The 27,634-nt window shown below is 34.3% G+C and overlaps 4 protein-coding genes and 1 long non-coding RNA gene across 9 annotated transcripts; 1 reads left to right on the top strand and 4 right to left on the bottom strand.

Moving 5' to 3' along the window:
• The first annotated feature begins 801 nt into the window (after positions 1-801).
• LOC18032099 (abscisic acid receptor PYL8) lies at positions 802-3,395 on the top strand. Its single transcript, XM_006422066.2, has 3 exons — positions 802-1,171; positions 1,911-2,126; positions 2,586-3,395. Exons 1-3 carry the CDS (start codon positions 1,037-1,039, stop codon positions 2,802-2,804), a joined length of 570 nt encoding a protein of 189 aa, XP_006422129.1. The 5' UTR covers positions 802-1,036; the 3' UTR covers positions 2,805-3,395.
• Positions 3,396-3,636: 241 nt separating this feature from the next.
• LOC18032911 (ATP-dependent zinc metalloprotease FTSH 11, chloroplastic/mitochondrial) lies at positions 3,637-12,473 on the bottom strand. Its single transcript, XM_024181156.1, has 17 exons — positions 11,517-12,473; positions 11,044-11,197; positions 10,633-10,725; positions 10,340-10,425; positions 10,047-10,170; positions 9,446-9,565; positions 9,270-9,320; positions 8,640-8,701; positions 8,484-8,541; positions 7,452-7,577; positions 7,304-7,384; positions 6,182-6,311; positions 5,888-6,036; positions 5,016-5,297; positions 4,620-4,709; positions 4,483-4,536; positions 3,637-4,120 (listed from the first exon to the last, which is right to left on the bottom strand). The coding sequence occupies exons 1-17, from the start codon at positions 12,113-12,115 to the stop codon at positions 3,971-3,973; spliced, it is 2,409 nt and encodes an 802-aa protein (XP_024036924.1). The 5' UTR covers positions 12,116-12,473; the 3' UTR covers positions 3,637-3,970.
• Positions 12,474-13,133: 660 nt separating this feature from the next.
• Positions 13,134-18,460, bottom strand: LOC112096852 (polypyrimidine tract-binding protein homolog 2). Of its 5 annotated transcripts, XM_024181006.1 has the most exons (12): positions 18,300-18,459; positions 17,384-17,630; positions 17,081-17,290; positions 16,880-16,940; positions 15,920-15,982; positions 15,757-15,830; positions 15,240-15,335; positions 14,974-15,031; positions 14,338-14,442; positions 14,160-14,241; positions 13,915-14,027; positions 13,134-13,824 (listed from the first exon to the last, which is right to left on the bottom strand). In XM_024181006.1, exons 3-12 carry the CDS (start codon positions 17,092-17,094, stop codon positions 13,465-13,467), a joined length of 1,026 nt encoding a protein of 341 aa, XP_024036774.1. In that variant the 5' UTR covers positions 17,095-17,290; positions 17,384-17,630; positions 18,300-18,459; the 3' UTR covers positions 13,134-13,464. The 5 variants fall into 5 exon arrangements, with proteins under 5 accessions (XP_024036774.1, XP_024036761.1, XP_024036765.1 ...); XM_024180993.1 differs by lacking the exon at positions 16,880-16,940 and having other exon boundaries at positions 18,300-18,460; XM_024180997.1 differs by lacking the exon at positions 16,880-16,940 and having other exon boundaries at positions 17,384-17,627; positions 18,300-18,460.
• Positions 18,461-21,597: 3,137 nt separating this feature from the next.
• On the bottom strand, positions 21,598-23,387 carry LOC18031318. The gene is made up of 3 exons (XM_006422064.2): positions 23,030-23,387; positions 22,380-22,631; positions 21,598-21,918 (listed from the first exon to the last, which is right to left on the bottom strand). The coding sequence occupies exons 1-3, from the start codon at positions 23,384-23,386 to the stop codon at positions 21,598-21,600; spliced, it is 930 nt and encodes a 309-aa protein (XP_006422127.1). The 5' UTR covers position 23,387.
• A 1,548-nt stretch (positions 23,388-24,935) lies between these two features.
• LOC18032752 lies at positions 24,936-25,768 on the bottom strand. Its single transcript, XR_002905681.1, has 2 exons — positions 25,518-25,768; positions 24,936-25,187 (listed from the first exon to the last, which is right to left on the bottom strand). It is a non-coding gene; the product is annotated as an uncharacterized LOC18032752 (long non-coding RNA).
• Positions 25,769-27,634: the final 1,866 nt, after the last annotated feature.

Raw genomic sequence — 27,634 nt, 5'->3', positions numbered from 1 at the left:
AGACTTTCGATGAAAGTCTTAATATCATCAAAACAATATAAACCCAATAATCGAACTGAATTTTTGTAAAAAAAAAAAAAAGTAAAATTTAATTAATCCCAGAAAGTAAGGATTAATGTCTCATAGGATACATACAAATAATATAATACGAAACAATTAAAGTCTTTCACGCTTTGAGTGGACGAAAGGTGAAGGCCTGGAAGTGACAACTTGTACAATCAAAATTCAAGATTTTGAAAAGCGGTATCATACAAAAAGCATGCTTTTATTTCTTGATTTTTCATTCGTCAGTTGGCGGAACAAAAGAATTAAGGAGAAAGAAAATAAAGAAAAAGATAAAAAGAAGTACAATGATTCTTAACACCACTTAAATGTCCATTAAAACCATACTTGATATTTGACCTATCATTATTAATAGTTAAGTTAAAACACTAAATTTTGGAAAAGTTGCGGTGATTTTTTTTTTTATTCTTTAATGGATATATTGTTATTCTTTACTTTATTTTTTTAAAAATAAAATAAAACACTGTATCTAGTTTTTTTTTAAATTTTAGAAATCAACAACAAAAAACAAAAAAGTGAACACGGTTACAATTAAGTCAAACGTACTGCAGCTATAACTAACACAAGGGCATTTTCGTCAGAGGAAACAAAATGGTCAGGAAAAGACAAATCCGATGGCACATCCATAATTATTCGGAACGCCAAGGGTATTTTCCAAGCCAACAAGATTACAAATTAGAAATGGTTATTTATAAGCAATGATATTTGTAGTTGTTGTTACTTCTTGTTATAGGTTAATATTTTTATTTTCAGGTGATGAGTTGAGAGTGCTGATAGAATAAAAGAGAAGCCACTTTCTTCATCTTCATCTTCATCTTCATCTTCTTCTTCTTCTTACTTCTTCAGCAGCTTCATATATATGTGGGTTTGAGTTGAAAAAGAAAAAAGAGTGAAGAAAAATTCAGTCTTGAGGCTTTGTGGGAAAAAAAGAAGAAGAAGAAGCTTTGTTTAGTTAAGGGCTTGTGTGACAAAAATGAATCGGAATAGCAATGGAGGCATTAATGGAGGAGCTGAAAGTGAGCACATAAGAAGACATCATATACATGATGTAGCTGATCATCAGTGTAGCTCCGTTCTCAAGAAGCACATCAGAGCTCCCGTTCATCTTGTAATGATTCTTATAATTTTACATATTGTTATGCTTCTTCAAGTTTTTATTTTTGTTTTTTTCATTTTTTTTTTATTTTTGTGTGATCGGTGGATTGGATTTAGAGCTGTGATGCTTGTGAGTTTTGCAGAAATGGGTTCTTGGAATCTGGGTTGCGGGGTTTTGAATGTGAGATTGAAGGGGATTTGGATTTGTGGTTTCTATTAATTTTTTGTTGATTGTTATTGGATGTTTGACTTGTTCTACGAGGGAGTAATCGATCTTGATCTGTGGGGTTCTTGAAGATATTTGTTTAGTGGTTAGATGTGAATCAATTTTCTTTTGTTTAGATATTTTTGTGGAAGCTGTGATAAGTATGATACGTTCTGACTTCTGATTTTAAGCTAAGTGGGTATGATTTATCCATTGTTTAGGTTCTGAGAAAATGTGTGAAAAGAATAAGGAAAACAGATTATCATTTTGTATTTAAGTTTCTTGCCTTGGGGTCTTAGAGTCGATGTAGCATATGGCCCAAAATTTTTGCTTTCATTTATTTGCTTTGTGTTTTTTCACCTAACAAATGCATGGTTGTTATTAGAGATGCCATATTGATAAAGAATATACCTTAAAGATGGATTTATAGTTAAGTGATTTCTAAAAGTTATAGTATTGCAAAACTTGAATGCTACAGTGGGCATTCTATAGGTTGCTGCATAAATTCAACTTTTTATGCTTGCTGAATTTCGGATTCTTTGTATAGGTTTGGTCTTTGGTGAGGAGATTCGATCAACCCCAGAAGTACAAGCCTTTCGTTAGCAGATGTGTGGCACAGGGGAATCTAGAGATTGGGAGTCTTAGAGAAGTTGATGTTAAGTCTGGCCTTCCGGCTACTACAAGCACTGAAAGACTGGAACTTCTTGATGATGAGGAACATGTTCTTAGAGTCAGGATCATTGGTGGGGATCACAGACTCAAGGTATAGAATCATTTCTTTTCCTCTGATTTAACTCATTGTTGTTGTTCTTCTATTCCTCATTCAGGAACATTCTACACGATTCCAACTTTAATCACTTAATGTTTTTCCTACAGTACAAGTGCTCTGTCTTGCAAAATAGCTTTTAATTTTTACATCTTTTGTCTTGTAATAAGCAGTTACGTGAGCTCATTTAGACTATTAGAACTTGCAAATCCCCAAGCATGAAAGATAAGAATTTGTGCTTGTCATTCAACCTTGGTAAGCTGGGTGGCCGTTCAACCAATTTATAACATTCTTGTCAAACTGTTGATATGCTTTCTTTAGCAGCTTTAGTTCACAATATTGACTTAACCTGAACCCTAAAAATTTTAATACTAATGGTAAATTTACAGCTTAGATCTGGGTTTGCTTTTTGATTGCTAATATTGTGGTTCTGTTGTGACTTTCTTTTCTTCTCAGAACTACTCTTCAATCATTTCCCTCCATTCAGAGATCATTGATGGAAGAATGGGGACCTTGGTGCTGGAGTCCTTTGTGGTGGACGTTCCTGAAGGAAACACCAAGGATGAGACATGCTACTTCGTCGAAGCTTTGATCAAATGCAATCTCAAGTCACTTGCTGATATCTCAGAGCGGCATGCATTGCTGGATCGCACGGAGCCCATTGATCGGACATGAAACTCAGGTCAGGGATCTACGATGGAGGACTACATTTGCCATGGATGAAGCTTTCGAGGCTTTTGTATCTTGAGGGCTTTGGGGACAGACTGGCAGTAGTACCTGTGTCATCTTCCAGACGCTCCCATTTTCCTTTCATTTGTTATGTTTTGTTCTGTCATGGTTTTGAATATGTTCTGTGTTCTCAAGTAGGTCAAGAACCACAGCTCTTGTAGAAAGTTTCTCTTGTCGTGAATCAAAAGGTGGAAAAGGAATGAGACTATGTTCTCATTCTCTGTTGTTTCAAGAGTTCTGCCCGCATGATGATGGGCTTGTGAGTGTACATAAATTGTGCTGCAGAGAGTTATAGGTTCCTGTATATTTGGCTTTCATGTCGTAGCTTCTAGTTGCAGTTAATGGAAGTTCGGTTGAGGTTGAAACCACAGGCTATTTATGTTTTTAGTTAGAGACTCTTGTAATAGCATTTTTCTGTTCATACTTAAATAGTTGAATAATCTTTCATCTGTTGACATCCACTTCTGTAATATTTAATAACCAATTATGTAAATCTGAATTCAAATAAATTAAAGTTCGCATTAGAAGAGAGAGATTGCGCTCGGCAATACATTAATGAAGAGGTGCACTTATTTTGCACATCTCATATGCTGCTCTCAGGCATTCTCATACTGAGGCTGCTTTAAATCTCCTGTCCTTTTGGTTTTTATCTTGGTGAAAATTTTTGCAGATACAACAGAACTTAACAAATAGCAATCATGCCATATGAAAAAAGGTTGGATCCTGTGGAATATGCCAAAATCATCGAAACAGATAGCACGGTGAATATAGTACTGGAAGCAAGAAACTTAAAAAGTGTGTATAATCTTGAATACTTTGTAATCCAAAATTTCACCCATAAAGGGGTAAGTTTCTAGTAATACATGATTTCACAAATAACGCATGGGTTTCTGCCTTTCTTAGTTGGTTGTTAGAGCAGGGGAGTTAGTTGCTTCCCAGACATGCAGCTCTGCGTAGCCTTATAAATAGATTTCCTATGACACCATCTCCTACCGAGGAAAATAATAAGGGATGAAAAGTTGGCAAGAATTGTACAAATAAATCAGCAGTATTGCTTTTAATACACTGTACAGAGCTCCCCCAAGAGCTGTGGAAGCTGAAAACCCAAATTTTCATGCCAATACAAGATCTTCTTCTAGTTCTTCCTGTTGCTCAGGTAGCTGTCCTTCTCGATAAGGAAGAAGAATACGTTTTATTTCTTCTGCACTGAGTGTCTCGTACTCTAACAGAGCATTTGCTAGTGCGTGTAATTGCTTCTCATGCTGAAAAAAGTCAACAAAATTTGATGTTATCCACCAAGATAATAACTTGCAAGATTCAGTAACAGGCAGCATAGAACTACTAATCAACAAAAGAAAACAGGTTTATGAGAAGTCCAGTCCTTTGTTCTTTCAGTAGACTATTAGTTGAAAAGCCAGCTTGCTGATTTTGCAAGCAACTCTCTCACTAAAAATCCAAGGGAAGGCACAATGGATATTTTACTAGCAGTTTTGACCAGCTTTCCAGTTCAAAGTCCATCAACCATAAGTTGGGTAAATTTCTTTGTGGGGGGGGGGGGGGGGGGGGGGAAGGTTTCTCCTTTACAAACATGTTCATGAACATATGAGATTAACTGTTAACAAACCTTTTTTAATAGGGCTTTTACACGATCATATGCTTCTCTAAGGAGTTTCACCACCTGCAGAAACAATCAAAATGATTAAGACCCAAAATAATTAACTGTAGTTTGAAAATAACCACATCCAAGTTCCAAAATCATACTTCAGCATCAATACGTGATTGCATTTCTGAACTTGGTCGGTCCTTGATATGAACTGGTCCAATTGCATCACTCATCCCACAATTTGATACCTAACAGGAGAAACGATGCCATTGCATCAGCAATTTTAATCAAATAAACTAGTTCAATGTTCTTTAGACGTTTTGGTGAATGTTCCTGAAATCTGTAAACATTGGAGAGTATACAGTAAACTACACATGTAGATATTCAGAACCCAAATGTTTGCACATGCAGATATTAAGAACCCAAATGTTTGGCAAATTTTGATTTCACAAAGAAATGACAGTACTAATTATAGTGTATTTTATATCCCATAAAACATGGACAGAAGTAGACCATAGTTCCTAGCTAATATGGAAGAGTAAATTAAAATATACCATGTAATGGGCAAGCTCTGTAGCCGAATGGAGATCACTACTTGCTCCTGTTGTGATATGGTCCCGACCAAATATGAGCTCCTCTGCAACCCTTCCACCCATACAAACATCAAGACGAGCTAATAACTGCTTCTGGCTAACTGATGTCTCATCACTAGAAGGAAGCTGGGTAACCATTCCTAATGCAGATCCACGGGGCATAATTGTTGCCTTGTGAATTGGATGGGCACCCTCCGTGTTAAAAGCAACAATTGCATGACCGCTCTCATGATATGCAGTGAGCTGAAATAGCAAGTTGTAAGGGTCTCAGCCAAACAACAATATCCATTTTTAGAAACATAGTAAATGGTTTTTACACAACCAAAAGCTGAAAGCCTGAAAGTCCACAGACATTTCAATGCATTAAGCCAGTAAGTTATTCCAGAATTAGTCAGAAAATGAAGTACAATATCCACAGGCTAATTTTGATGAGCTTGGTGATGTGATTTCATGATGCCAGTATCATATTTGACCAAACTTCAGTCACAAATTTAGATGGCAGGATCCAAGAGTAAACATGTCCAGCTGGAAGCCTGGAAGTGCAAGGGGACCATACAACACAGCAACCATACTCCACCCCACTTACCTAATCCCTCCAAAATCCTAACATTCAGAACTAAAAAGCAAGAGAGAATTTATGGCTTAATCCAAACAATTGAATATATGAAATCATGTGGATATAAAGCAACATGACAATTATAACACATTTTTCATTCCAGTGTGAAAGCAAATTGCATGTGACAAGTGCAAGTACATTTGAGGAATATATGAAACTAAGAAGTCTCCATTCTTCAACCTAAAACTCCAGATTTCCTCATGAATGATAAACATACCTTCTTTGACTCTTCTGATATGAACATTGTCTTCCGCTCAGTACCCATAAGTATCCTATCTTTAGCAAACTCCAACTCTGTGGCAGTCAACTTCTCCCCACCATCAACAGCAGCTTTAATGGCAGCAATATTTACCAAATTTGCAAGATCTGATAGGAAAAAAAGAAAAAAGAAAAAAGAAATGCGGGGAAGGTTCAGTGGAAGGAGATTTTCAAACTTTAGCAGAAATAAACATCTACTTGCTCTGTTTTCTTTAGAGAAAATGCTACTTTAGCTGAATGAAAACAAATTTACCTGCTCCATTGAACCCTGGCGTACCTCTGGCAATTGCTTTAACATCTACATCATCTGCCAAAGGTTTATCCTGAAGATAGAGCTCCAAAATTTCTTGTCTACCCCGCACATCGGGATTTGGAACAACAATCTAAAAGTAGGTTTTGTTAGACATCTCTCGCCAGTACCAGAAGTATTAGTACAAAAATCAGATCAACAACAATCAAGATGCATCTGTTGAGGACAAAAAAGTTGCTCACTTGACTGGAACAACTTAATGAGTCTCAAGTTGTGTTCATATCATAAATGTCCATATCCAAGGTTGAATATGTCCATATCACATGGTTGAATCTAATCCAAAGCTACAATGCCCCAAGAAAGTGTTTGACCCTAATTATGTAGCATGCTTCTTCAGAACTAGAAAACCATGTTTTGAATACTCTCATTACTGATTAGCCAGAAAAGAGGAATGACTTTCCTTTTAGAAACAACTCTTCTAAGAGATCCAATGACAGATGGGGAGGATAAGCCCTGGCACTTGAGAGACTAAAAAAGTCCAGTTACAGCTGCATCCTCAACACAACAGAAAATTTATTGAAGGTCTTAATAGACAGAATGAGTAGTAATGGACCAAGTTTCTAAAGACCATAGTTCCCCAAGAATTCAGAAAAGATATCTATGTATAGTTGAGAGATGGATTGATTCCTACTGAAAAACATTAGGAAATTCCAATAAAAGTTCAGGTATTGACCATGTGATACAAAAAGATATTATAGGTGTTCTTTTTGTTTGGGAATACAGGTGCTCTTTTTGTTTGGGAACTTGTTTATCTACCTATTTGTGTTGAATTATTGTTACTTTGGGTTTCTTTTCTTATTAGGAATTGGGCTTTCTTTGAATCCCTTCTCTCCATCCAACCTACATCCATTCCTGCTCCCCCCACCCAAAATTTTATCCTCTTTCTGGTCCTTGGAATCTCTCCCCTTCTCCTCATTTCCTCCTATCTGACCTGCATCACTATCATAACATCGATCTATATAACCCAAAAACCTTGAATAATTCCATCTTCAGTTTCTTCAAGAATTAGTAAAACACAATTCACTAAATCCAAAAATCCAATAAATATAGATAGAAGAAACTTACATGCCTGTCAAATCTACCAGGTCTTGTCAAAGCTGGATCAAGAATATCAGGCAAATTTGTTGCAGCCATCAAAATTATTCCCTGTGGGTAAGAATGTTAAAGAAATTCAAAAGTACATTAACAAACTCAGACAACTTAGCAAAATCACCTCATTCTGTTCAAAACCATCCATTTCGACAAGCAATTGATGTAATGTTTTCTTTGTGTGGCCCTCCCACTGTTTTCTTGTGGATCCAACAGCATCTATTTCATCGATGAAGATGATACAAGGAGCCTATGAAACATAAAAAATTAAAATCACACACACGGCACTAAGCAACAGCAAGCTTAACATCAACAAATGTTAGAAATTCAGAGTAAAATAAGATCATGATTAAGCCAGGGTAAATTTGGGGATTCAAATTTAAGCCAGCTGATAGATCAACTCCAACATCCTCAATCCTTTCTTTCTCTGAAATCTTATCCATTAAAAACAAATGAAAACATGAACTTACATGAGAGGCATAAGAATCAGTGTTTTATGTTTTACACACCATTTATTAAAATCTCATTATGCTTATTTTGAAGATAACACAAGAACACCTCCACCTCCACCCCCAACAACCAACACTGCCCCCCGCCCCCCACCACCTGTTCTTTCTCAGGAAAAGTTTTGAGATATATATATATATATAAAGTAGTTTTCTGGTCAGGGATTTTAAAGTGCGGGAAAGTCCGGGAAAGCTTTAAAACCGTACGGCTTTAAAGGCTTATAGTTTTAAGCCTTTACAACCATGCGGTTTTAAAGCTTTCCCACTCTTTAAAATTCCGGACTGGAACATTTCCCTCTCTCTCTCTCTCTCTCTCTCTATATATATATATATATGTGTGTGTGTGTGTGTGTGTGTGTGTGTGTGTGTGTGTGTATCGAAGCTTTCTGAGGCAAGAGCATTCAATATATCCCAATCGTCCCTAGTATCTATCTTTCTGCAAAATTTACACAATTCTCAAAAAAATAAAAAATAAAAATAAAATGACCAACAAAACATATTCAGCAGCAGGAATGGTAGAAAAAATCACATCAAGCATAAGTAGTTGACCAGAGAATTTCAAATCTTATTTATATTGTTTCCACCCATTTTTTTTCCTTTTCTTTTCAATCTTACTAAACTGCCAAAGCCAATGCTTCTTAACGACAAACCTTTTTTTTGGCCGCCTGGAATAAGGATCTTACACGCCTAGCACCAACCCCAACAAACCTTCCATACAAAACATAAAATATATTGGATTCTTAAATCGGCATAATATATCAACAACGATTAACAGCCTAAAAGATCTAAAGCAAGAAATGGCTTACATTTCCTCAAATTCAGATCCTGCTCGATAGAAAAATGGTACTCCAGCCTCTCCAGCAATAGCCTTCAAGGTTGAAAAATTATCAATATCATATCATAAGAAACTACTATCAAACCAGAAGCATTTATATGACAAACTGCAATATCTAAATGAATGCCAAAGGACCTGTTAGGGAAAAGAAAGATTTCCAAGGGAATTCAATAAAAAGGACTAAACACCCATCTTCACAAACTCAGAAGTATGAATTTCCAGTCTAATTTAAAATGTAAGGGCATTCACCAATTCTTTCTGTATACTTTATATTTCAATAGATACCAATTCATAGGTGTGGAAAAAATTGTCAATATCATTAAGTGTGCATCTACGTAGTTAAAACAGGAAGTAAATGTACCTTTGGTTAATAAAAAAAAAAAATTGGAACTAACATAAATTTTCCATACACTTCATACTAACTAGAGGAAGCCTTAAAATTCCCGAGTGTTCACTAGGGAGTTATCTCTAGGTAGTTTTTTTCCAAAGTACAGTGAACAGAGAACAGTTTATGCTTCCTTGTTCTAGCTAAGTTCAAGTCCTAAAAACACCTTGTCAGACATTAAACATCATCTACAGGAATAGAGAAAGTACTCCTTACCTTGGCCAACAGTGTTTTTCCTGTTCCAGGAGCTCCTGTCAAGAGAATTCCCTGCAAAGAAATACATAAGACAAATAATTTTAAGAGAAGTCCATCAAGTAGCAGGAGTAGAAAAGAGCATCTTGGTGCAAGAGACATATTTTCAGAAAACAAAGAAGATCACACAAATAACAAACCTTTGGCAACTTCCCGCCAAGGCGAGTGAACTTTGATGGGTTTTTTAAATACTCAACTACTTCTACAAGTTCTTGTTTTGCATCATCACAACCTTTGACATCCTTAAATGTTTTAACATTCTGCAAGAACACAATCGGTCAGGCAAAATGGCTGGATTCTTATATCATCTGTTATATCTCAAATACAAAATTGATCATATGACATACATAACTGTAGATTATCAGCATGTTCTGCTTGATACTCTAGGACTATTAATAATAATAGTCAAGTGAGATAAGATTCAAACAATAGTCTTGAGATGAAAATGAAAGCTTTCACCATGATATGGTTATCTTTGATTATTAAACTCTTTAAATTGAACATTTTAGTACTTACCATTAAAGAAATTTTGGTCCTCCAATAAATCCAAACCTAAATTATCTCATCTTCTTCCATCTTCCATCCGAGATATAAAAAATGGCAACCAATTCAAACCTAATCTATGTCCTCTACTATCTACCCACCCAAGAAAGACAAGAACAACCACTGAACATGCAAATGGTCAGAATAGACTTGAGGACGATCAGCATTGCTAGAAACAATACACAACTCTAATATTACCTTCTCTGGCATAACTTCTTTATTTAACTCCTTTGGGGCATAAGAAGAGCTCGACCCAACGCCTGAAGTTCCTATTCCACCCAGGCTTCCTATGTACTTCTGGAGAGCAGCAGCACCCATTAACCTAAAAATATATATCTTATTCAGTAGAGTAACAAATCAAATAGAAAACAAGCACTGACCACATATATTTCATATATGAGAGTAAGAGATTTTTAGTCCCTTGCATGTATTATTTACAAAATTTGAGACTTAATAATCAAGAAAAATTACACTAAATTAAAGACCCATACCATACTAATCCGACAGCAACAGTGAATAGGATAGTTGAGATAAGCTCTTGGGCAAATCGTGATTTGTTTGAGACTTTTGGATCAACCTAATAAAGGAAATGACATCAATCAGCATCTGAAAATTCAAAACATTCACAGACTGGGAGAATCAAACAGAGGAAGCCTTAAGGTAGAGAACAACAGTAATGATCTTACTTCCAATAACCATGGGTTTTGTAAAAATCATAGGGTAACAACTATATTTGTATCTCCCAGCACAGGCAACAAGACTGACTCTAGTACTGAAAAATTACCATGACCACATGCAATGGCTGTTTCTCAGATACGCCAGGGTTCAAGAATGGCTCATTGGTGTTCCTGGATGCACGATGCTGCAATTCTTGCAACTACAAGTAAATTTAAATTAGTTATTTATGTGAAACAATTTTTCAAAAATAATTATACGAAATCAAGAAGTCTGAAAGAAACAGATATAACAAATGAGGTAGAACTCATGAAAGGAATAGCAGTTGAAGGAAAGATTTAAAGAGAAGAAATTCAATACATATTACCAACTCTTTAGAAGCACCTAAAAGGGCATGTATAGAACTTAACAGAGTTAACCACTTCGAACAGGTAAATTTGCTTTTAAAATATAATGATGAATATATATGGAACAACACATCAACCATGAAAGCCAATGAAAGCAACTCATGATAGATTACCAATGCAGGAAGAGTGGTGGGCTTTCCAGACTGCTCATCAGGAAGATATTCGGTAATAGCATTAGTGGCCACAAGGGCTCGAAGATACTCAACAACGCCTCTACTGTCCACTTCATGGTCCCTTTGCTCAAACCGCTTGATAACTGCCTCAGGACTGAACAAAGAAAACAAGATAACTAATCCCATTAAGGCTGCCCATGAGAGTGTTTTTTAGTATTAAACAGGAATTCATTATAAGTGCTTCCAACAAAACACTTTATAGTGCTTACTTGAATAGGTATTTATCCAAAAAGCGCTTAATTAATTTTTTATTATTATTTTTTTTGGGTTTTTTTTGTTTGGGGGGGGGGGGGGGGGGGGGGTTAATCATGAAAAGCGCTATTGACTATAACAAAAATGAACAGTCGCACACACACAATTAAATACATTCATTACTTTCAAAACATCAACAAAAGGCCATGAATAGTACCCACCTCTGCTTATTGAGTTCAGATAACAAAGCAGTCTGCTTGGCGGGGTCTTTGGGGTTGGCATTAGCTTCAGCAATAAGCTGCTCAATGCGCTTCTCCTGGCGCCAAAAGGGCCACCAACTAAGCCAATCCCACGTCATCAATTTCTCTATCCCTCTACTCAACCTTGCCCAGACACCCATCAAAAAGACCATCAACGGAATCTTTTTACTATCCACAGCCGCCCCAGCCCCCTCCTGATTTTCAACCAATTTCTGATTATTCCCCAAATTATCCTCCCTATCATTCACCTCCTCAACAATCCTCACCACCTCACTCTTCTTCGAAACCTCAGACTCCGAAACTTCATCGGGGTTTGAATTATTAAGCAATTTAGAATCTTCGGAGTCGACGTTCTGCAATGCGCAAGGAATCAAGAGAGGGTCGTAGGAAAATCGCGAATTTGAGAAGGAGGATGAAGACCGAGGAGGAGGAGGAGGAGAGTGGTGACGTGGAGGGGAGATGGAATGGCGGAAACGGTATCGTTTTGAGGAGGAAGCGGTGGTGATGGTGAGTGAGAGTGATGGTTTGCAAAATAGAAAGGCTTGAAGAATGATTGCCATTGTTTGTGTTTATTCCTTTCTTGTTAGGGTTTTAGCAGTGTAAAGATTGAAAGCTCGCTCTCTCGTTTGTGCTCTTTATTTTCTATTTATTTTATTTTTATTTTTATTTTTATTTTTATTTTTATTTTTCTCAGAAGAGAAAAGAAGCGAAGCAGAGCGAAGCGAAGAGAGAGAGGAGAGCCACAGGATTGATGTGTGTGGGACTGGGAGTGTTAAGAAGATTAGACGGAGAAGAAGTGAGAGTGAAAATAAAAAACCTTATCCCCAATCGATTCAATTTGGCGCCGGCTCATGAGGTATGATTATGATTATCTAACATCCCCCTCCTCTCTCACTCACTCCCTCACTACCCGTTAAAATGAAAAATGAAAAATTAATAATTAATAATTTTTTTTAAAAAAGAAACAGTTATATAGTCCCCTCGACGACAACGTTTCAGGAATGCAGACCCAAGTAACAGGATAAACGGTACAGGTACTATTGAAAGTCCACAAATATACGAAAAAAAATGCTTGTATAATGGGGACTTGACTCCCCCGCATAATGGGTTTAGTTGACTCCTCTTATCGGGATAAAATTGATCTCCCTCTAATTTATAATGAGGATTGATATTCAATCCGCACTATAATATGATTATTCAGAAAAGTCTCGAGTAATTTCTAATTATAAATATCAATATGAATTGAGCTCTTACTGTAGTATATAAAAAAAAGAAAAAATTTCACCCGTTGAAAGTGCTAAATCAAACATAGCATTACTTGCATTATGTTTTTAGTAATCAACGGCTTAAGCACTACTATTGTATAATTTTCTATACCATAAATTCGGATATTGCGACAGTCATGAATCATGAGCTAAGCATTTCACGAGTTAAGGGTGCAAGTAAAGCACAGAATGCACCTTTCATATGGCAAAAGCAAAGTTTTTGTTTTTTTTCAAAAAGGGTTTCGCTTGCAAGAGCAACAACTAACAACTTCAAGCAAAGTTGAAAAAAATGAAAAAAGGAACGTAAGAGCTCTTTCTCAAAAGTATTTCACATTAACATTAAGAAGAATCCGCAGTTCATAACGGTGTTGGGGCAGCCGCCAACAGGTATTCAAGCCCACCGCTTACATAAACTTCACCTTCAGAATTGCATTGCAGGGTGAAAATTAAAAACCCCAAACAAAAAAGAAAAAAGGAAAAAGATGTGACAATTTCATCCCAACAGAAACGCTTCAGAATTGTGAGGTCTTCACAAGTTGCCTTTGCTTGATCAATGGTCGCTTCATCCCAATGGAAATCCACTTTTGAATATGCTTCACTTCCCACCATTAAACAAAACTAGCAGAACCATTTCTGAAGATATGCTATTGCATGTGATCAGGTCTCGGTGGGGGCATTGCCCCGTGATGATGCTGCATGCCACTCTGGCCTGGCATGTGCATCTGCATCATTCCGGGGCCCATAGGCATAGAACCTGGAGGCATGTAGGGATGATTGCCCATCATGGGCATGGATTGTGAAGCTGGTGGAACAGCTCCCCATCCGGCTGCAGTAGGCTGATGCATCATAGGCTGCTCCGGAGGCGGAGGAGCAAACTGCGCCCCATTGTATTGATTAGCAGTGGCACCAACCATTGGAACCGGCTGTTGTCCAAGAATTGAAGGTTGCGAGTTCACCATGGGAGTGCTAGGGAGCGTATAATCTCTGCTCCTATCATTATTGACCTGAAATCAGCATATCAAGCACTGAATAACACGTCTCAAAGAATTTTCTGGAAACAGGAAAGGACTGAACAACTGTAAAAATTAATCAACCTTAATACTAAGATCAGTATGGCGAGAGTATGATATGTGAAGCTTGCAAAACCCCCCATCATAGATACAGTGTCCTTCCAAAGCTTCCTTCGCAACAACAGCTGTCTGAACATCTGCAACCAGTGGCACCATTGCAACATCAATTAAGCACCTTAAATGACGACTTAGAGTTGTATGCCTAAGCAATATGGAGTTTATTATGAGGCAAATTATTAAGAAGAGACTTGGCAGATTCAGAAACTTACCAGGGTATTGAATCAAAGCCTGAAGTCCACCATTCTTATCAAACATCGCAATCTTTTGGACAGGACCAAAAGCAGAAAAGACCTAGCCATGGGTTATAAAGGGGGCAAAACAATCAGTACTAAGAAAAGCATGCTTCAATAACAACTTCAATACTAATTTTATGGTGGAAGGAAATACCATGTGTAAAACATCCAAGGTGACAGCATACTGCATGTTCTCAATAGATGCAAGAAGTACATTGCTCTCAGGTTCTAGTTTCTTTCCATCAAGACCAACGCTCAACTGCAATGATGCCATGAATACTTAATTAATCAGCAAACAAGCATATTAAAATGTGAATGTGGAGAAAATAAAGTAAAAAATTCATGGCAAGTAAAACTGCACCCATAAGATGCATCATGTAAAATGTAAGCTGTTTGCAAACAAACAGCATTTTGGCATGTATGAAAAATATACAAAGGTCTAAAAGCAGCCACTCTATGATTCTTCTATGCATGGATGAAAACAATACACAGAATTAAAAATACTATGAAAACTTTACAGAATACATAGCCTAGGCTAGAACCATGGTCTAATTGCCTCACATGAGCCGCATGTAGTTCAAGAACAATTTCATTGCAGTTTCCAGCTACCAATGCATATAATAACTTACAATACACAGGATAAAAATACTATGAAAACTTTACAGAATACATAGCTTAGGCTAAAACCATGGTCTACTTGCTTCACATGAGCCACATGTAGTACAGAAACAATTTGATTACAATTTCTAGCTGCCAATGCATATAATAGCAAACTTGTGATTCCAGCTACCTGGCCGCTAGCATCTATGGCCGATGGAGCAACAGGAAGGTAAGGATTAGTGTAGTCCCTGAAAATTTCAAATAACATAAATGAGCTACAGAATAATAAGCATGCAACAGATAAGGGGAAGCCTGGTAAATAATAAAAATGCCCATCATGATGGAACCACTAGAGAAACGAAAAGACAAGCAAATACAAGTCTTCTACAGGAGAGGACACACAAACAAAACATGAAATTAAATAATCAGTGAGACAAAATTAATTAACAAGATTACCTGCTACGGTGGCTCTGAAATTTCACACTCAAGTCTGTGTGAGCAGAATATGTAATCCTTAGGGTACACGGCCCCATATTTTCTGGAAGAAGATACCTGATACCAAGGATAATAAAGTCAATAGATCATCGTCGTGCTGCATGGACAGCAATGAAATTCTGATACAACTGGCAAAGCACATAGCTTCATGTATAGGAAACGTGAATATTCAAGGAATCTGCATCTAACGAACCAACTAGCAAATTCACTAGAAAACAGAACAATCTAGTGAACAGTGTGCCAATTCTTGCTGAAACTATAAGACCTTGTAAATTAAAGAAAAGTAAAGCATGAGGAGTTTAATTCTCCATCTGAAACTTAATAGAACACTTATGCAAAAAGCTCTTCAGTTTATGCAAAAAGCTCTTCAGTGGCTAGACATGTTATTATTTCCTATCATGTTTGCACCATCTAGAGGTATACACATTCCACAGCAGTTAGACTAAATACCGTGTCAAAAAATTAATACAATCGTCACCTAGGGATGCTTCTTCCATCCAGGGCATTTTTTGCAGAAGAGGCAGTTTCTGTATCAGAAAATTGCACCAATGCCTGAAAAGATAATGCATTAAATGAGTTCATGTTCAGAGAATGCAAGAAACAAGGACTAAATTTTAGTAACAGCTATTAAGTGCATATACCTGAAAACCAGCTGTCTTCTCGAAGGTAGTTATCTTATGCACAAAACCAAATGCTGAAAAGACCTGCAATATGAAAATGACTTTTAGAAGAGATAGTGTGAGACACATATTCTAAAAGTTTCAAAGAAAATATCCTGCGCTGTATCATCTAAGAATTGTCATAAATGTTGATACACAAATTTTGAGGTTTTAAACAAACAGATAGTGGCATTTTTTTCTCCAAGATAAATAGAAAACTGCATTGAAGCAAGGAAATAAGGAGTTCTAGAGAACTCTACTACTCCTGGGAGACTTAAGCTTGCATCAACACTTGTACAAGAACCAAGACATACAAGAAAGTTGAAAAGGTAATAATGGATAAAAAGATAAGCATCTATCTTTCAAAAAACTAACTAAGAAAAGGCAATTTTTCAATATGTTATGCGGCAGTTGACTGCATAGTATTATTACAAAAAAACAACTAATTAGATTCATTCTTTCAAGCTAAAAGTAACATCATATTCTTAAAACCTAGTAGGATCACTGACTGCTCTATAAACTCAGGACTTTGAACAAGGGAGTGAGAATATGTTTCTACCCCCATTCAACACCACTGAAACCAACCCCCCGGGGGAGGGGGGGGAGTCAAATTCTATACGTATAAACTTTGCATATGGTAGACAGACAAATCTTATTTACACTAAAAAAAAGAAACTATAACCAAAATCCAATTGATTAAGTAAAAGTATTTATCACAAAAGCCTGAAAATGATCATACTGGATAAAACGTACACCATCATTAACTACACAACAACCAAAACATAGCATAGAGCACGCAGAAGTGAAAAGACAGAGGGATGCACAAGAGAAAAGAAATGAAATCACCCTAAACTATTAGAATGATACGAATAGGAAGGTAAGGAGGAAGTGTAGGGAAGAAAGAGACAGTGTTAAGGAAAAGGAGAAAGGAGACAAACACACATGTGCTCTTTCTCCTGATGCACTAAGCTGCCATTGGAGATATTTCCTTGACAAGGGCCTGCTGTCCATTTACATTCATGTCAAACAAAAGCTTTCCAAAACATGACAAACTACAACCTACTTACAGAAGCTCATTGATAACACCCTTGAGTAATATGTTACCTTGTCTAAACATAAATGGAAGGCATAAAGTGCACTTACCAGATGTAGAACATCAATGCTCACAAGCCGTGCGTCCGTACCCTCAATAGTTACCAATAGTACATTTCCAGCAACATCTGCTGTTGTTTTGTTATTCACAATTTCCTGCCTATTAGAATACTGCAGGTAGACAGTCTTCCCCCGCACTTGGGCAGGCTCAGAAGATGAGGCATAATATGATATCATTGCAATAGCTTGATTCAAATCGGCCTGAAGAAAATTAAGGAGTATGAAAGACAAAAAGTTAATAACATTATGGTTGAAGTTGGTGAAACAATACAGAACGATCCCACATCCACTTACAAATTCTATAAAAGCCTGATTCCGATTGGCTCCAACATTGCACTTAGTGTTCACAACCTTACCAAAGGGCTTACCAAGTTCAATTAACTCCTCCTCTGTGCATTCCCATGGTAAGTTTCTCAAATGGAGCACCTTAGATGGGGGTTGAGTGTACCGGAACTGCGGTTGACTAGACACAGATGCCATCCTTTAAAACCAACCCAACCCAGTAAAGGACAAAACAAATAACAGCTTCTCCCTTCAACTGCTACAATACAACCCAGATAAATATGAGATTCCACACCATAACAAACCAAACATAAATATCTCAGAAGGTAATCCTAAACTCTACATTTCATCTCCATTACATCAATGCACCAAATGAAATATATGAGAACTTTCTTGTCTAGAATCTAGATGGGCGACTTTCTTTGTCATATTCACTTTGGGACCACATTGATTCAAAACAATTTCAAAAAAGAGCACTCAAACTAATAATTTCCGCATTTGCAACTTCTTTAGAATATGCTAAAATAAATTTTGTGCAGAAATTTCAAACAAGCTTCTAACAATTACAACAACCAGCCAATACAATCACCAGAACAATTGAAAAAGAGAATAATAGACAAAAATTATTTTTAAAAAAAAGTCTGTTCCATTCACTTTTAATAGTTTCAATAAGATACAACATATTTTGAAGCTTAACAAGACAACTTATCAATTGTATTATAGCTTCTGGAACTGACCTATTAAAACACATTTTCTTATATTTTCAGTGCCTTTTTTTTCAGGAAAACCAAAAAAAAAGAAAAAAAATGTAATCATCGTGTCGTTAATCTCGACACACGTAAATTGAGGAGTAACTGAAAAAAAAAAGAAGAAAAAAAAGATCGATTTTGTTGAATAGGGCAAATAGAGAGAGATAAGAAATCAATACCTACAAGAAGTAGAGAGCGAAGCCTTGATTTTGTGATAATTTCGAAGTTAGGGTTTCGGAGGAGCAAAATACAAAAGAGCCGATTGGAGGATTTTTCTATTTTTTATCAGTGTGTTAGTTTTTCTATTTTTGTTGGCGCCGGGCTAGCGTAAGGTGCACCGGGTAGAGGTGAGGCCTGCTTTCGTTATGTATTGGTAAATTATCATTTGTATACTTTAAATTTATATTTTTATAAAAAATATTATAATATTTTAAGAATGTATTAATTATTTATTTTTAATTGATAAAAATTATTTATCAATCATTAAATTATTAATTTTTGTTTAAAAGTTAACAGAATTATAATAAATTAATGATTTTATCCTTAAAAATTATCACTTATATATCTTTAAAATCTCTTATTATAATTTTTTTACCCTAAAATTATCACTTATATCATATGAAAAAATGATATTACCCATCTAACGTCATTATTAGGGGTGGACATAAACCCACAACCGATGGGTTTACCCAAACCCAAACCAAATTAAATAGTTTGAGTTGGGTAAATCATGAAAATGGGTTAGATGTGAGTTTTATATAGAAAGTAATTTCATTATGGGTTGGATATGGTTTACCCATGGGTCATGGACAAAACCCCAACACTCAAATTTTTCAAATGAAATAAATGAAAACAAAATAAATGAACACAAATAAGTAAAAGGCCACCATTAAATTTTTTACGACGTGATCAATTGTCAACAGTTAGAAAATGAAAATAACATGTAAAAATAAATTTAAATTAAATAAATATTGTTGTAAATAACATAAATTTTTTTCTTATTTACAAAAATAATTCCTCCCACATGGAAGGATCATCATAGAAAGAACAGAAGACTCTACTAGTGATCAATAATAACTCGGCTTGGACTTGGTCCAATATGCTAGATGGGGGCTATGTTTTTTGTCAATAATTGAATGTAATGCCTATATTAGACCATGTACAAAACTTTGCTTACTATATAATGAAATTAGAACATAAAGCATACACACTATATAATATCAGAATGTAAATAAAATTAATCATATAAGTAGACAACATAACGCAAAACTACCAAAACGATAAATAAAAATAAATATTGCATAATTAAATAAATAACAAGTGGCAAAGTTTATTATTAGATTGTTAATATCATATTTGTGAAAGTTTATTATTAAAGTGTATGTTCTTATTTATTGAGAAATAATAATTTTTTTTATTTAACTTTATTTTGACTTTCTAGTATTTTTTAATTTAAGGATTAAGTTATTGTAAAATTTATAATTGTTATCCACTATGTTTTTTATATTTTAATATCAATTTAATAATTAATAACAATTAATAATTATTATAATTTTGATATAATTAAATTTTATTAAAATAAAAATTATTTTGATAATAAAATTCAAATCAAACCCAAACCAAACCCAAATATTTGGTTTGGTTTGGGTTGGGTTAAAAATATTTTGGTTGGTTTACGTTGGATCTAAATTTTTATGGTTTGGTTTGGGTTGACTTAAAACCCAACCCATGCCCACCCCTAGTCATCATATCTAAACGGCAACTAACAGTTTGATAGACGACAAATATATTTTGTTAACTTATGGTAGACGATTTATATACCCTAAAAGTGTTGTAGTAAATTTGATAACATAATAAATTAAGGGTATGCGATTAATAATTTCCCTTATGTATTTATAGGTGGAATTGGGGAGTGGCAGCAAGGAATTATTACTGTGTTAATTTGTTAAAACTATAAAAAAAAATGGGAATAAAATTAGGGTGGATTTCATAAATTTAAAAATTATAGGAAGGTGAAAATGAAAATGAGTAAATAAGAATGAGGATGAAATTGATATTTATACTTACAATTATTATAATAAATAACCACAATAACTAAGGTAATTTTTATATGTCAAGATAAATTAAAGACATCAATAACAACATAACTTATTTCGATCCATATATCTTAAGTAAAAAAATCTTTATACCTCAAGTAAAAAATGTATTTTGATTTAATTTTCCATTTTAATTCTAACTCGTTCTAATTCTAATCTATTTTGATACCAATCCATTTTGATTGCCAATCGGTAAACACAATGTTAATTTTTTTTTTAACTTCTAAAAATACTCATAAAAAAAACACTTCTTAATCCACTATAGTCTTCTTGCCATACAATATTATGTTGGAGTTAAAATTTTAAGATATGTCATCTATGTTATTGACGTTATTAATACATAAATGATATATGTTATAAAATATTTGAGGGTAAAATCTCATTTAATCCATATATTTTGAGGTTAGTACCCATTTAATTCCTATATTTTTAAAAATATATCAAGACATCTGAACTATTAAATTATTGACATCATTTCCATTACTTTTAGCTTGCTTTTACAATATTACTCTCTTACAATAATTTTTTTTTTGGACATTGATAAAAAATTAAATTGTAAATTTATTCCCAAAAAATAAAATAAAAACAACATTTTTGTGGAAAACTCTAGAGTTACTATTAATGTTAAAAAAAATTGGTAATTTAATTTTTTAATAATATTAATATTTTTAGACATAAATGAACTTTTACAAAATTAATATATATTCTTTTATTTTTATTTAATTTATGTGATTAAATTGATAATTTAATTTTTTTTATTAATGTCAAAAAAAGAAGAAACATTGTTGCAGAAATGAAATATTATAAACGCAATCAAAATAAAAAAATAATAATAATACAACTATCAATAGTCTAATACCAGAAATATTTTAAAATAAATATTTATAAAGATAGGGTCCAGCAAACACTAAATATAGGAATTAAATAAATTTTTACCCCTGTTTTGATGAGTCATATCATATATCAAAAGGTCAGTGATTTGTTATCTCTTCCAACTTAATGCAAATCAACGAACACGTCAATAGAATGGTAAGAATATCATCACTTCACTTCTTAAGTCTGCTATAATAATTTCACTTCACCATTTGTAAAATATTTTCCTCTTCAATCCTAATTTTATTTTTATTTACTAGGCAATGACAATATTAATCTCTATATCAAAACAATTTAAAAGGAATTAATTTTCTTAATTAAGAATCTTAAATAAGTATTAAGATTACTTATATGACATCGAAAGTTAAGTGCTACTAAACGAACACAAAAGGAAAAGAATACAAATCAAGATTTCAAGAAAAAAATCCAAATCACTTTTACAAGAAGATATATAGTCCAAGAATTATAATGTGATCGTTCGAATATATAGTAACAAATCAAGTATACTTCAAGGTTGGCCAACGAGCACATCCTTGTAAGGTGTTGAGGCAGGAGCAGGAACAGGAGTACTAGAAGCAGTGGCAATGCCAGCAGCCACTGCTATTGCTTCTTCTTCAGCTGCTGGCCTTTTTCTTCTCCTCTGCTCTTCTATAATGAGCGGGACTTGGCCTTCCCTTTCTTGCATCAGCCTTTCATGTGCTCCTCCTCGCAGTTTCTCAAGCCGCAGTCCATCCATTTGCTGCATCTTGAATACCTTAACCACATTAGTTAATCCTCCAATGAATAGCAATAGGCTTCCGATAATTCCAAGCCATGCCCAATCCGTGCTCTGCATAATTACAAGACAAATTAACTAAGTGCTTCTCATAATTGCATTACTTGCATACTTAGTACTAAACTCAACTACAATTGCACAATTGGGAGTGCTTTTTTCCCTTACAAGAGTTCCTCTAGAAAATATATCAAATGCTTCCTTCAAATTTGCAAACACTTAAATCAAGCACTGAAATACTAATATAAGGTATTTGCCTTATAGCATAGCCTTTTGGTCAAGTCTTATACAAACAGTTTCATGCTGAGTCAAGAGGCTCAGTAAGATCTTTGGTCGATCACATATAAAAAACTTACAACACATTTGTCATAACCCAAGAGAAACAACTTAAAAGGTATTTTTACATATCATCAGAGAGAAGCCTTCTCACGGCGGCACAAGCAACCCCGTCACAAGTTTTTTTTTCCCCTCGTTCTTGATTAAGGAATGAACATAAATATGGTATGATGGAAACTTACAAGAAGCTCTGTCCCATGGTGCATCCATCCAGCTTGTTCGCGGCTGTTGAGGATCGCACCTACCATTAACAACAAACTCCCCATCAAGAACGGAATGTGGACACTTTGTTGCAAGATTTGAACATGACCATCAGCTCTCTCATAGATTTGACACGAGTTGTGAATTGATCCAAGCAACCATAAAACAGGGCCAGCAATAAGCATGTTCAGAGCATGCTTTTCCAATTTAAAGAGACCATAATTTTTCTCTTCCTACAAAATTTGTAAAAAGCCACAAAAATTTTATTTCATTGCATAAATGAACCTATAATAGTCATAACTCTGTATAGCTTGATTGATATAAAACAATCAGAAACCACAAGACGACAATTCAAAACCACAAATCTATTAATGCAGAATGGGCATGAACCCAATTGTCAGTTGGGGTGATTCCATTTTCATAACATGGCCAACCAAGTTGATTGTTGGCCGAACAAATTGTGCCCAAAAGTTTTAAACAAAGCCCAGAGCACAAGTCCAAATTTGAAGTCATTTCATTGCAATATATATAACTGATAGAGCAAAGACAAATCTACACAGATCGAGTGTACCTTATTTCTGTCAGGTTTATTTATGTGGATTGATATATAATATCAACAATGAAAACAAACCTGAATAAAGAGAAAGAGGATGGCCAAGAAAAAAAGAAGAGACCCGAGAGTCTGAACAACAGGAACCGCAAACTCGACAAGGGCAAGCTGAATATCAAACCCTAATAAAGGAAACCAATAATTGATCCCAGCAAGATGAGCCAGAAGATCATGAACATTAATAACCATTATCAATGCCAAAGCTATAAGCAAAAGCACAAGACCCGATTTGGGTTCTCTTGAAAATTCGGCAGCAAATCCACCGAGAAGCACGATTGTTGCAAACACATAGAGCCCTGCATTCATGTACTCGGCTCGGTTTCTAGTCAATCGTGGGCCGTACATTCTGGTCTCTCTTGCCGACGCTAGCTTCACCATTATTATTGCAAATTAATTAACAGATTTTATTGTAAAAACAAAGGTCACAAATTAAGATCAAATATGTGTGCTTTTGAAGTGGTCGTGCTAGAGTTCTTTGATCTTGTTCAAGTGAAGAGGTGGTATGATGTGAATCGCGAAGTGGAAGAGAGAGAAGTTGTTGGAGGGAGGGTACGTGTCTTCTTGCATGGTGATCAAATTGAGAAATTGAGTTTGAACGTTGAATGAGAGAACACGTGTGATATCATCTCGTGAAAGAATTTTAGAATCCATCCCCGGTTATACAATTAATTAATACATTTACAATATTTGTAATTAAATTTTATACAACTATTATTTATATATTGATTTTTTAAAATAAATATACACATATTTTATTATTTTTTAATTAATATATGATTGACATGCTACTCAAAGGAATTTTAATTTTTTTTCATTTCACGTGTCTTAAGTGTTAAGATAGAGATGAAGGCTTAATTGGGCAATCTAAGAGTGATATGCTATAGAAGTTAATTATCGATTTTTTTTTATAAAAAAAATCATCACTAGGTGTGGAACCTTCAAAATTAAGGGCTATCAAAGTAAGAAATTAAGAATAATTTAGACACTAGTTGTCAAAACTTATGCTTTATTTGAATTTTAAAAAAAAAGTACGTGGATTTTCTATAATTATCTTTATAAAGTGGCCGTTGTACGTGTTTACACAAAACCATGGGGAGAAATATCATTGCCCTAATTTTATTCTACATTACTACAATCTACAATAAATTACATATTAGATTAGATGGAGTTTTTACTCAAAGAGTGGTATCAAATTATATAAAAGAAGATATTGGTATGCATGATAGGATATGATAAGATGATATAAGATTAGGTTAGATATAATATTATGTTATGGTCGGTGACTCGGTGTAGTGTATATAGGATTGGCTTATAAATAATTATGTATTGTGTTTGATATGCAATTGGATAGCCATTAATATTTTTTATTTATTAATTTAGTTAAAATTATCTTAAATTAATTATTACATCACAATCTAGAAAGTAAATTTGCTTCCCCAAAAACTCTATATTTTAGAGTTGAAGCTTTGAAATTTTGTATCAGAAGTTGAATATAGCCAAAAATTAAAAAAAAATCTATGAAGTAATAATAAGTATAAACTAAATAAAATAATATAAAATATAAACTAAATTAAATCAAAGTATCTAAAAATATAAAATATAATCTATATTAAATAAATTCATCAGTAAATTTAAGCATTGGGGAAAAAAAGAAAGACAAAACCTTCTCTTAATATTTACTGTCATGCTCTATATTATGAAATCACCAAGATTATGAAATCTTGGTGATTTCAAAATCTCGGAAGTTCATGGAGACTATTGTTCCTATACCAATTTCCTTGACTTGATATTTTGAAGTTCGCCGAGCTCCAAAATCTACTCCAATATGTGAGCAAATTCCACATTTTTCAGGAAGGGGGAAAGAGCCTTCACGTAGGATTGAACTGATAATTTCAACACCAGCCCACTATTAGGCATTCTAGAACTCTTTAATATAACAAACGTGTAAATAAATCCGGACCATACAAATTTACAATTGCTTTGCAATAACATGCATGATAGGAAATATTCTACATACAAGTCCTTAAATTAATTAAACCCATAGTACTATTCTTGATGGACTCCCTCTCAGTTTACAAACAACCTTGATTTCATCCTAAAAAGAGCCACAAAACATCAAATCCTCTTTCTCTTCTTCGATCTCCTGTGATGATCCCGTCTTTCCTCATTTCAGCATAAACTGCAAAATATCAAGCAAGAATTGCTAGGCTGATGCTCCGCAGATTTGAAGGCATAATGCAATGTAAAGAAAGAAAAAAAAATTATGGATTTGCTTGTGGTATAATTTGTTTTGCATATACATACTGACCATGGCTGTAAAAGGTTAATTAACCTAACCATATACACATCGATCATATACAGCAAGCAAGAGAATACATAAAAATATATCAATATGAAAAGGATTTTATCCACAGTTGTAAGTATTAAAAGCGAACCTCCGAACATAATTACAAAAATAAATAAATAAATAAAAATTAACGTGCAGAAATCAGAAATGGATGGATCTGACCAATTCAAGGAGATGCAATCATTTCTCTAGCAGCAGCCTGCAGCTTGCCGCTTGGATTCTCTGTTTAATTTTTAACTAACTAGGAAGCTTTAAAGTATATGCATGTGAGATAGATCGGTCCAGGGAGCTGTGACTCGGGGTAAATATAAAACGCTAAAAAGAAGCTGAAGAAATTACTCCGGGTGCAACTCCCCAGAACTATCTATCTCCCATTTAATCGCCCTTCATATTGAAAGAAAGAAAGAGAGAGAAGAAATACTTGTGATTTGTAGATGTGTGTAGTTACAGCTCAAAGTTTAACTCATATATATAGCACGAATTTAGAATAGTGACTTCCACATTAGGTGTTGTTTGGATAGCACTACGAGCTTAGAGAGGACGAGTTTGAGTCACTACCGACACTAATTCCACATTTATAAATATTTACTGGTGTTGGTTATATGACATATCGAGTCTTTATTAGATATGTAAATTTTGTAGATATGCTTGGCAGACCTCAAATTAGATATATCATATATCTTATAATTATATGACTTTAATTAGACTCTCAGTAAATTAAAGGGAAAAAGAAAAAAAGGTATCGTGCATTTTACTTTTCATAACTTTTTTTTTTAATAGTGGGTTGAAGAAAAAGAAACTTTTATTGTCTTTTATAGTTATATTACATATGAGGTTTATTAGTATGATTCAAAAATCTATGCCCAATTAGAGGCGAGAATGAGACAATTAGATATATTAATTACTCTATGCATCTACACTTGTGGGGGGAGAATTTTCATTATATCTTGTATGAGGACTCGAACTACACCAACCCATCAGCAAACAACAGAACTTAGTGGTCCGAAAGTTTTTAAAAAGAAGGGATGTTTCTAATTGGAATCTTGGCTATGTACTGGATGCAAGTGAGTGGCTATGCACATGGTGTTGTCAATGCCTTTGATGCATTTTGCTTGAACATTGCTACTGCTGATCGATTAATGCACTTGTTTCTTTGTCATGAAAATGGAAAACTGATCAAGGTCATTGATTATACTGTGAGATTTTGCTTTTTTCTCTTGTGTGGTACAACAATAATACCCATCATGATTTGCCATTTCATCATATTAAATTGTCGTTTCTGAATTTCGGTGACACACATTGTCATTGGATGTTAATCACTATAATCCATGAACACAAAATGCCACCCAATATGGAGCCAAAATACCTATGTAGCTAGAATGTACCAACTATTAATGATGGAATTGTTTTACTTTATAATTATTCTTTTTCGTAAAAGCACAACATGTTTTTCATGCTAATATTTACAATTAGCACGTTTTTCTACTCATATTTCACACTTCTTATTTTGCAAAGGTAATAAAATAGTTGATTATTTAACTAAATGATGATCTGGGTAGCCCAATTTACTTGGTGGAATTCTCCACCACAATTCATTAAGCCAGCAACATATATAATTTTCTCAATTCTTGGGGTTTTACAAATTTTTTCTTTTCAAATTTTTTAACTCGTGAGCTGCTCGCTATTGTACACCCTTTAACTTATCAATAATGTTTTTCCCTTATTAAAAATGTAAATAAAAAAACTTTAGGGGCCCTTCTAGTTCTTGGTATTCTCTTTCTTGAAATCGGATGAAAAGAATCTGCAGAAGTAGTTGAAGAAAAGAAACAATTAGAAGTCATTGGCCGCTTCTGCCCCATCACCAAGGCATGCATACAAAAGATGATCCTGTAATCCTGTTGGCCAAAGTTGAGGAGTGATTAATTAGCTACTAATTAACATTCAGATTATATAATTCTTGGATTCTCTCTGCATATCTTAGATGAATTTTCATAAAAGAAATGATGTTTCTTGGTGCAGTTTGGCTAGAACATGGATATTTGGATAAAGGAGACCCTTTTAGTAAATAACCAATAAATATCAATGTGAAAAAATTTATATTTTTTTTACACGTGCAACAATCTTACTAATATTATTTATAAATAAATTAAGATTAGCGAAATTAAAGCAATATTTATTATTTAACATCCTTACAACAATTTTACTAATAATTATTTTATAAAAAAATTTAACTTATCAAATTATTTGTAAAAGTAATATAATAATATAAAGTGTAAATT

This window comes from Citrus clementina, unplaced genomic scaffold, assembly GCF_000493195.1.
Source record: "Citrus clementina cultivar Clemenules unplaced genomic scaffold, Citrus_clementina_v1.0 scaffold_9, whole genome shotgun sequence".
Classification (NCBI taxonomy): Eukaryota; Viridiplantae; Streptophyta; class Magnoliopsida; order Sapindales; family Rutaceae; genus Citrus; species Citrus x clementina.
Note: the sequence above shows the minus strand (reverse complement) of the source record. Positions and strands in the feature narration are given on the sequence as shown.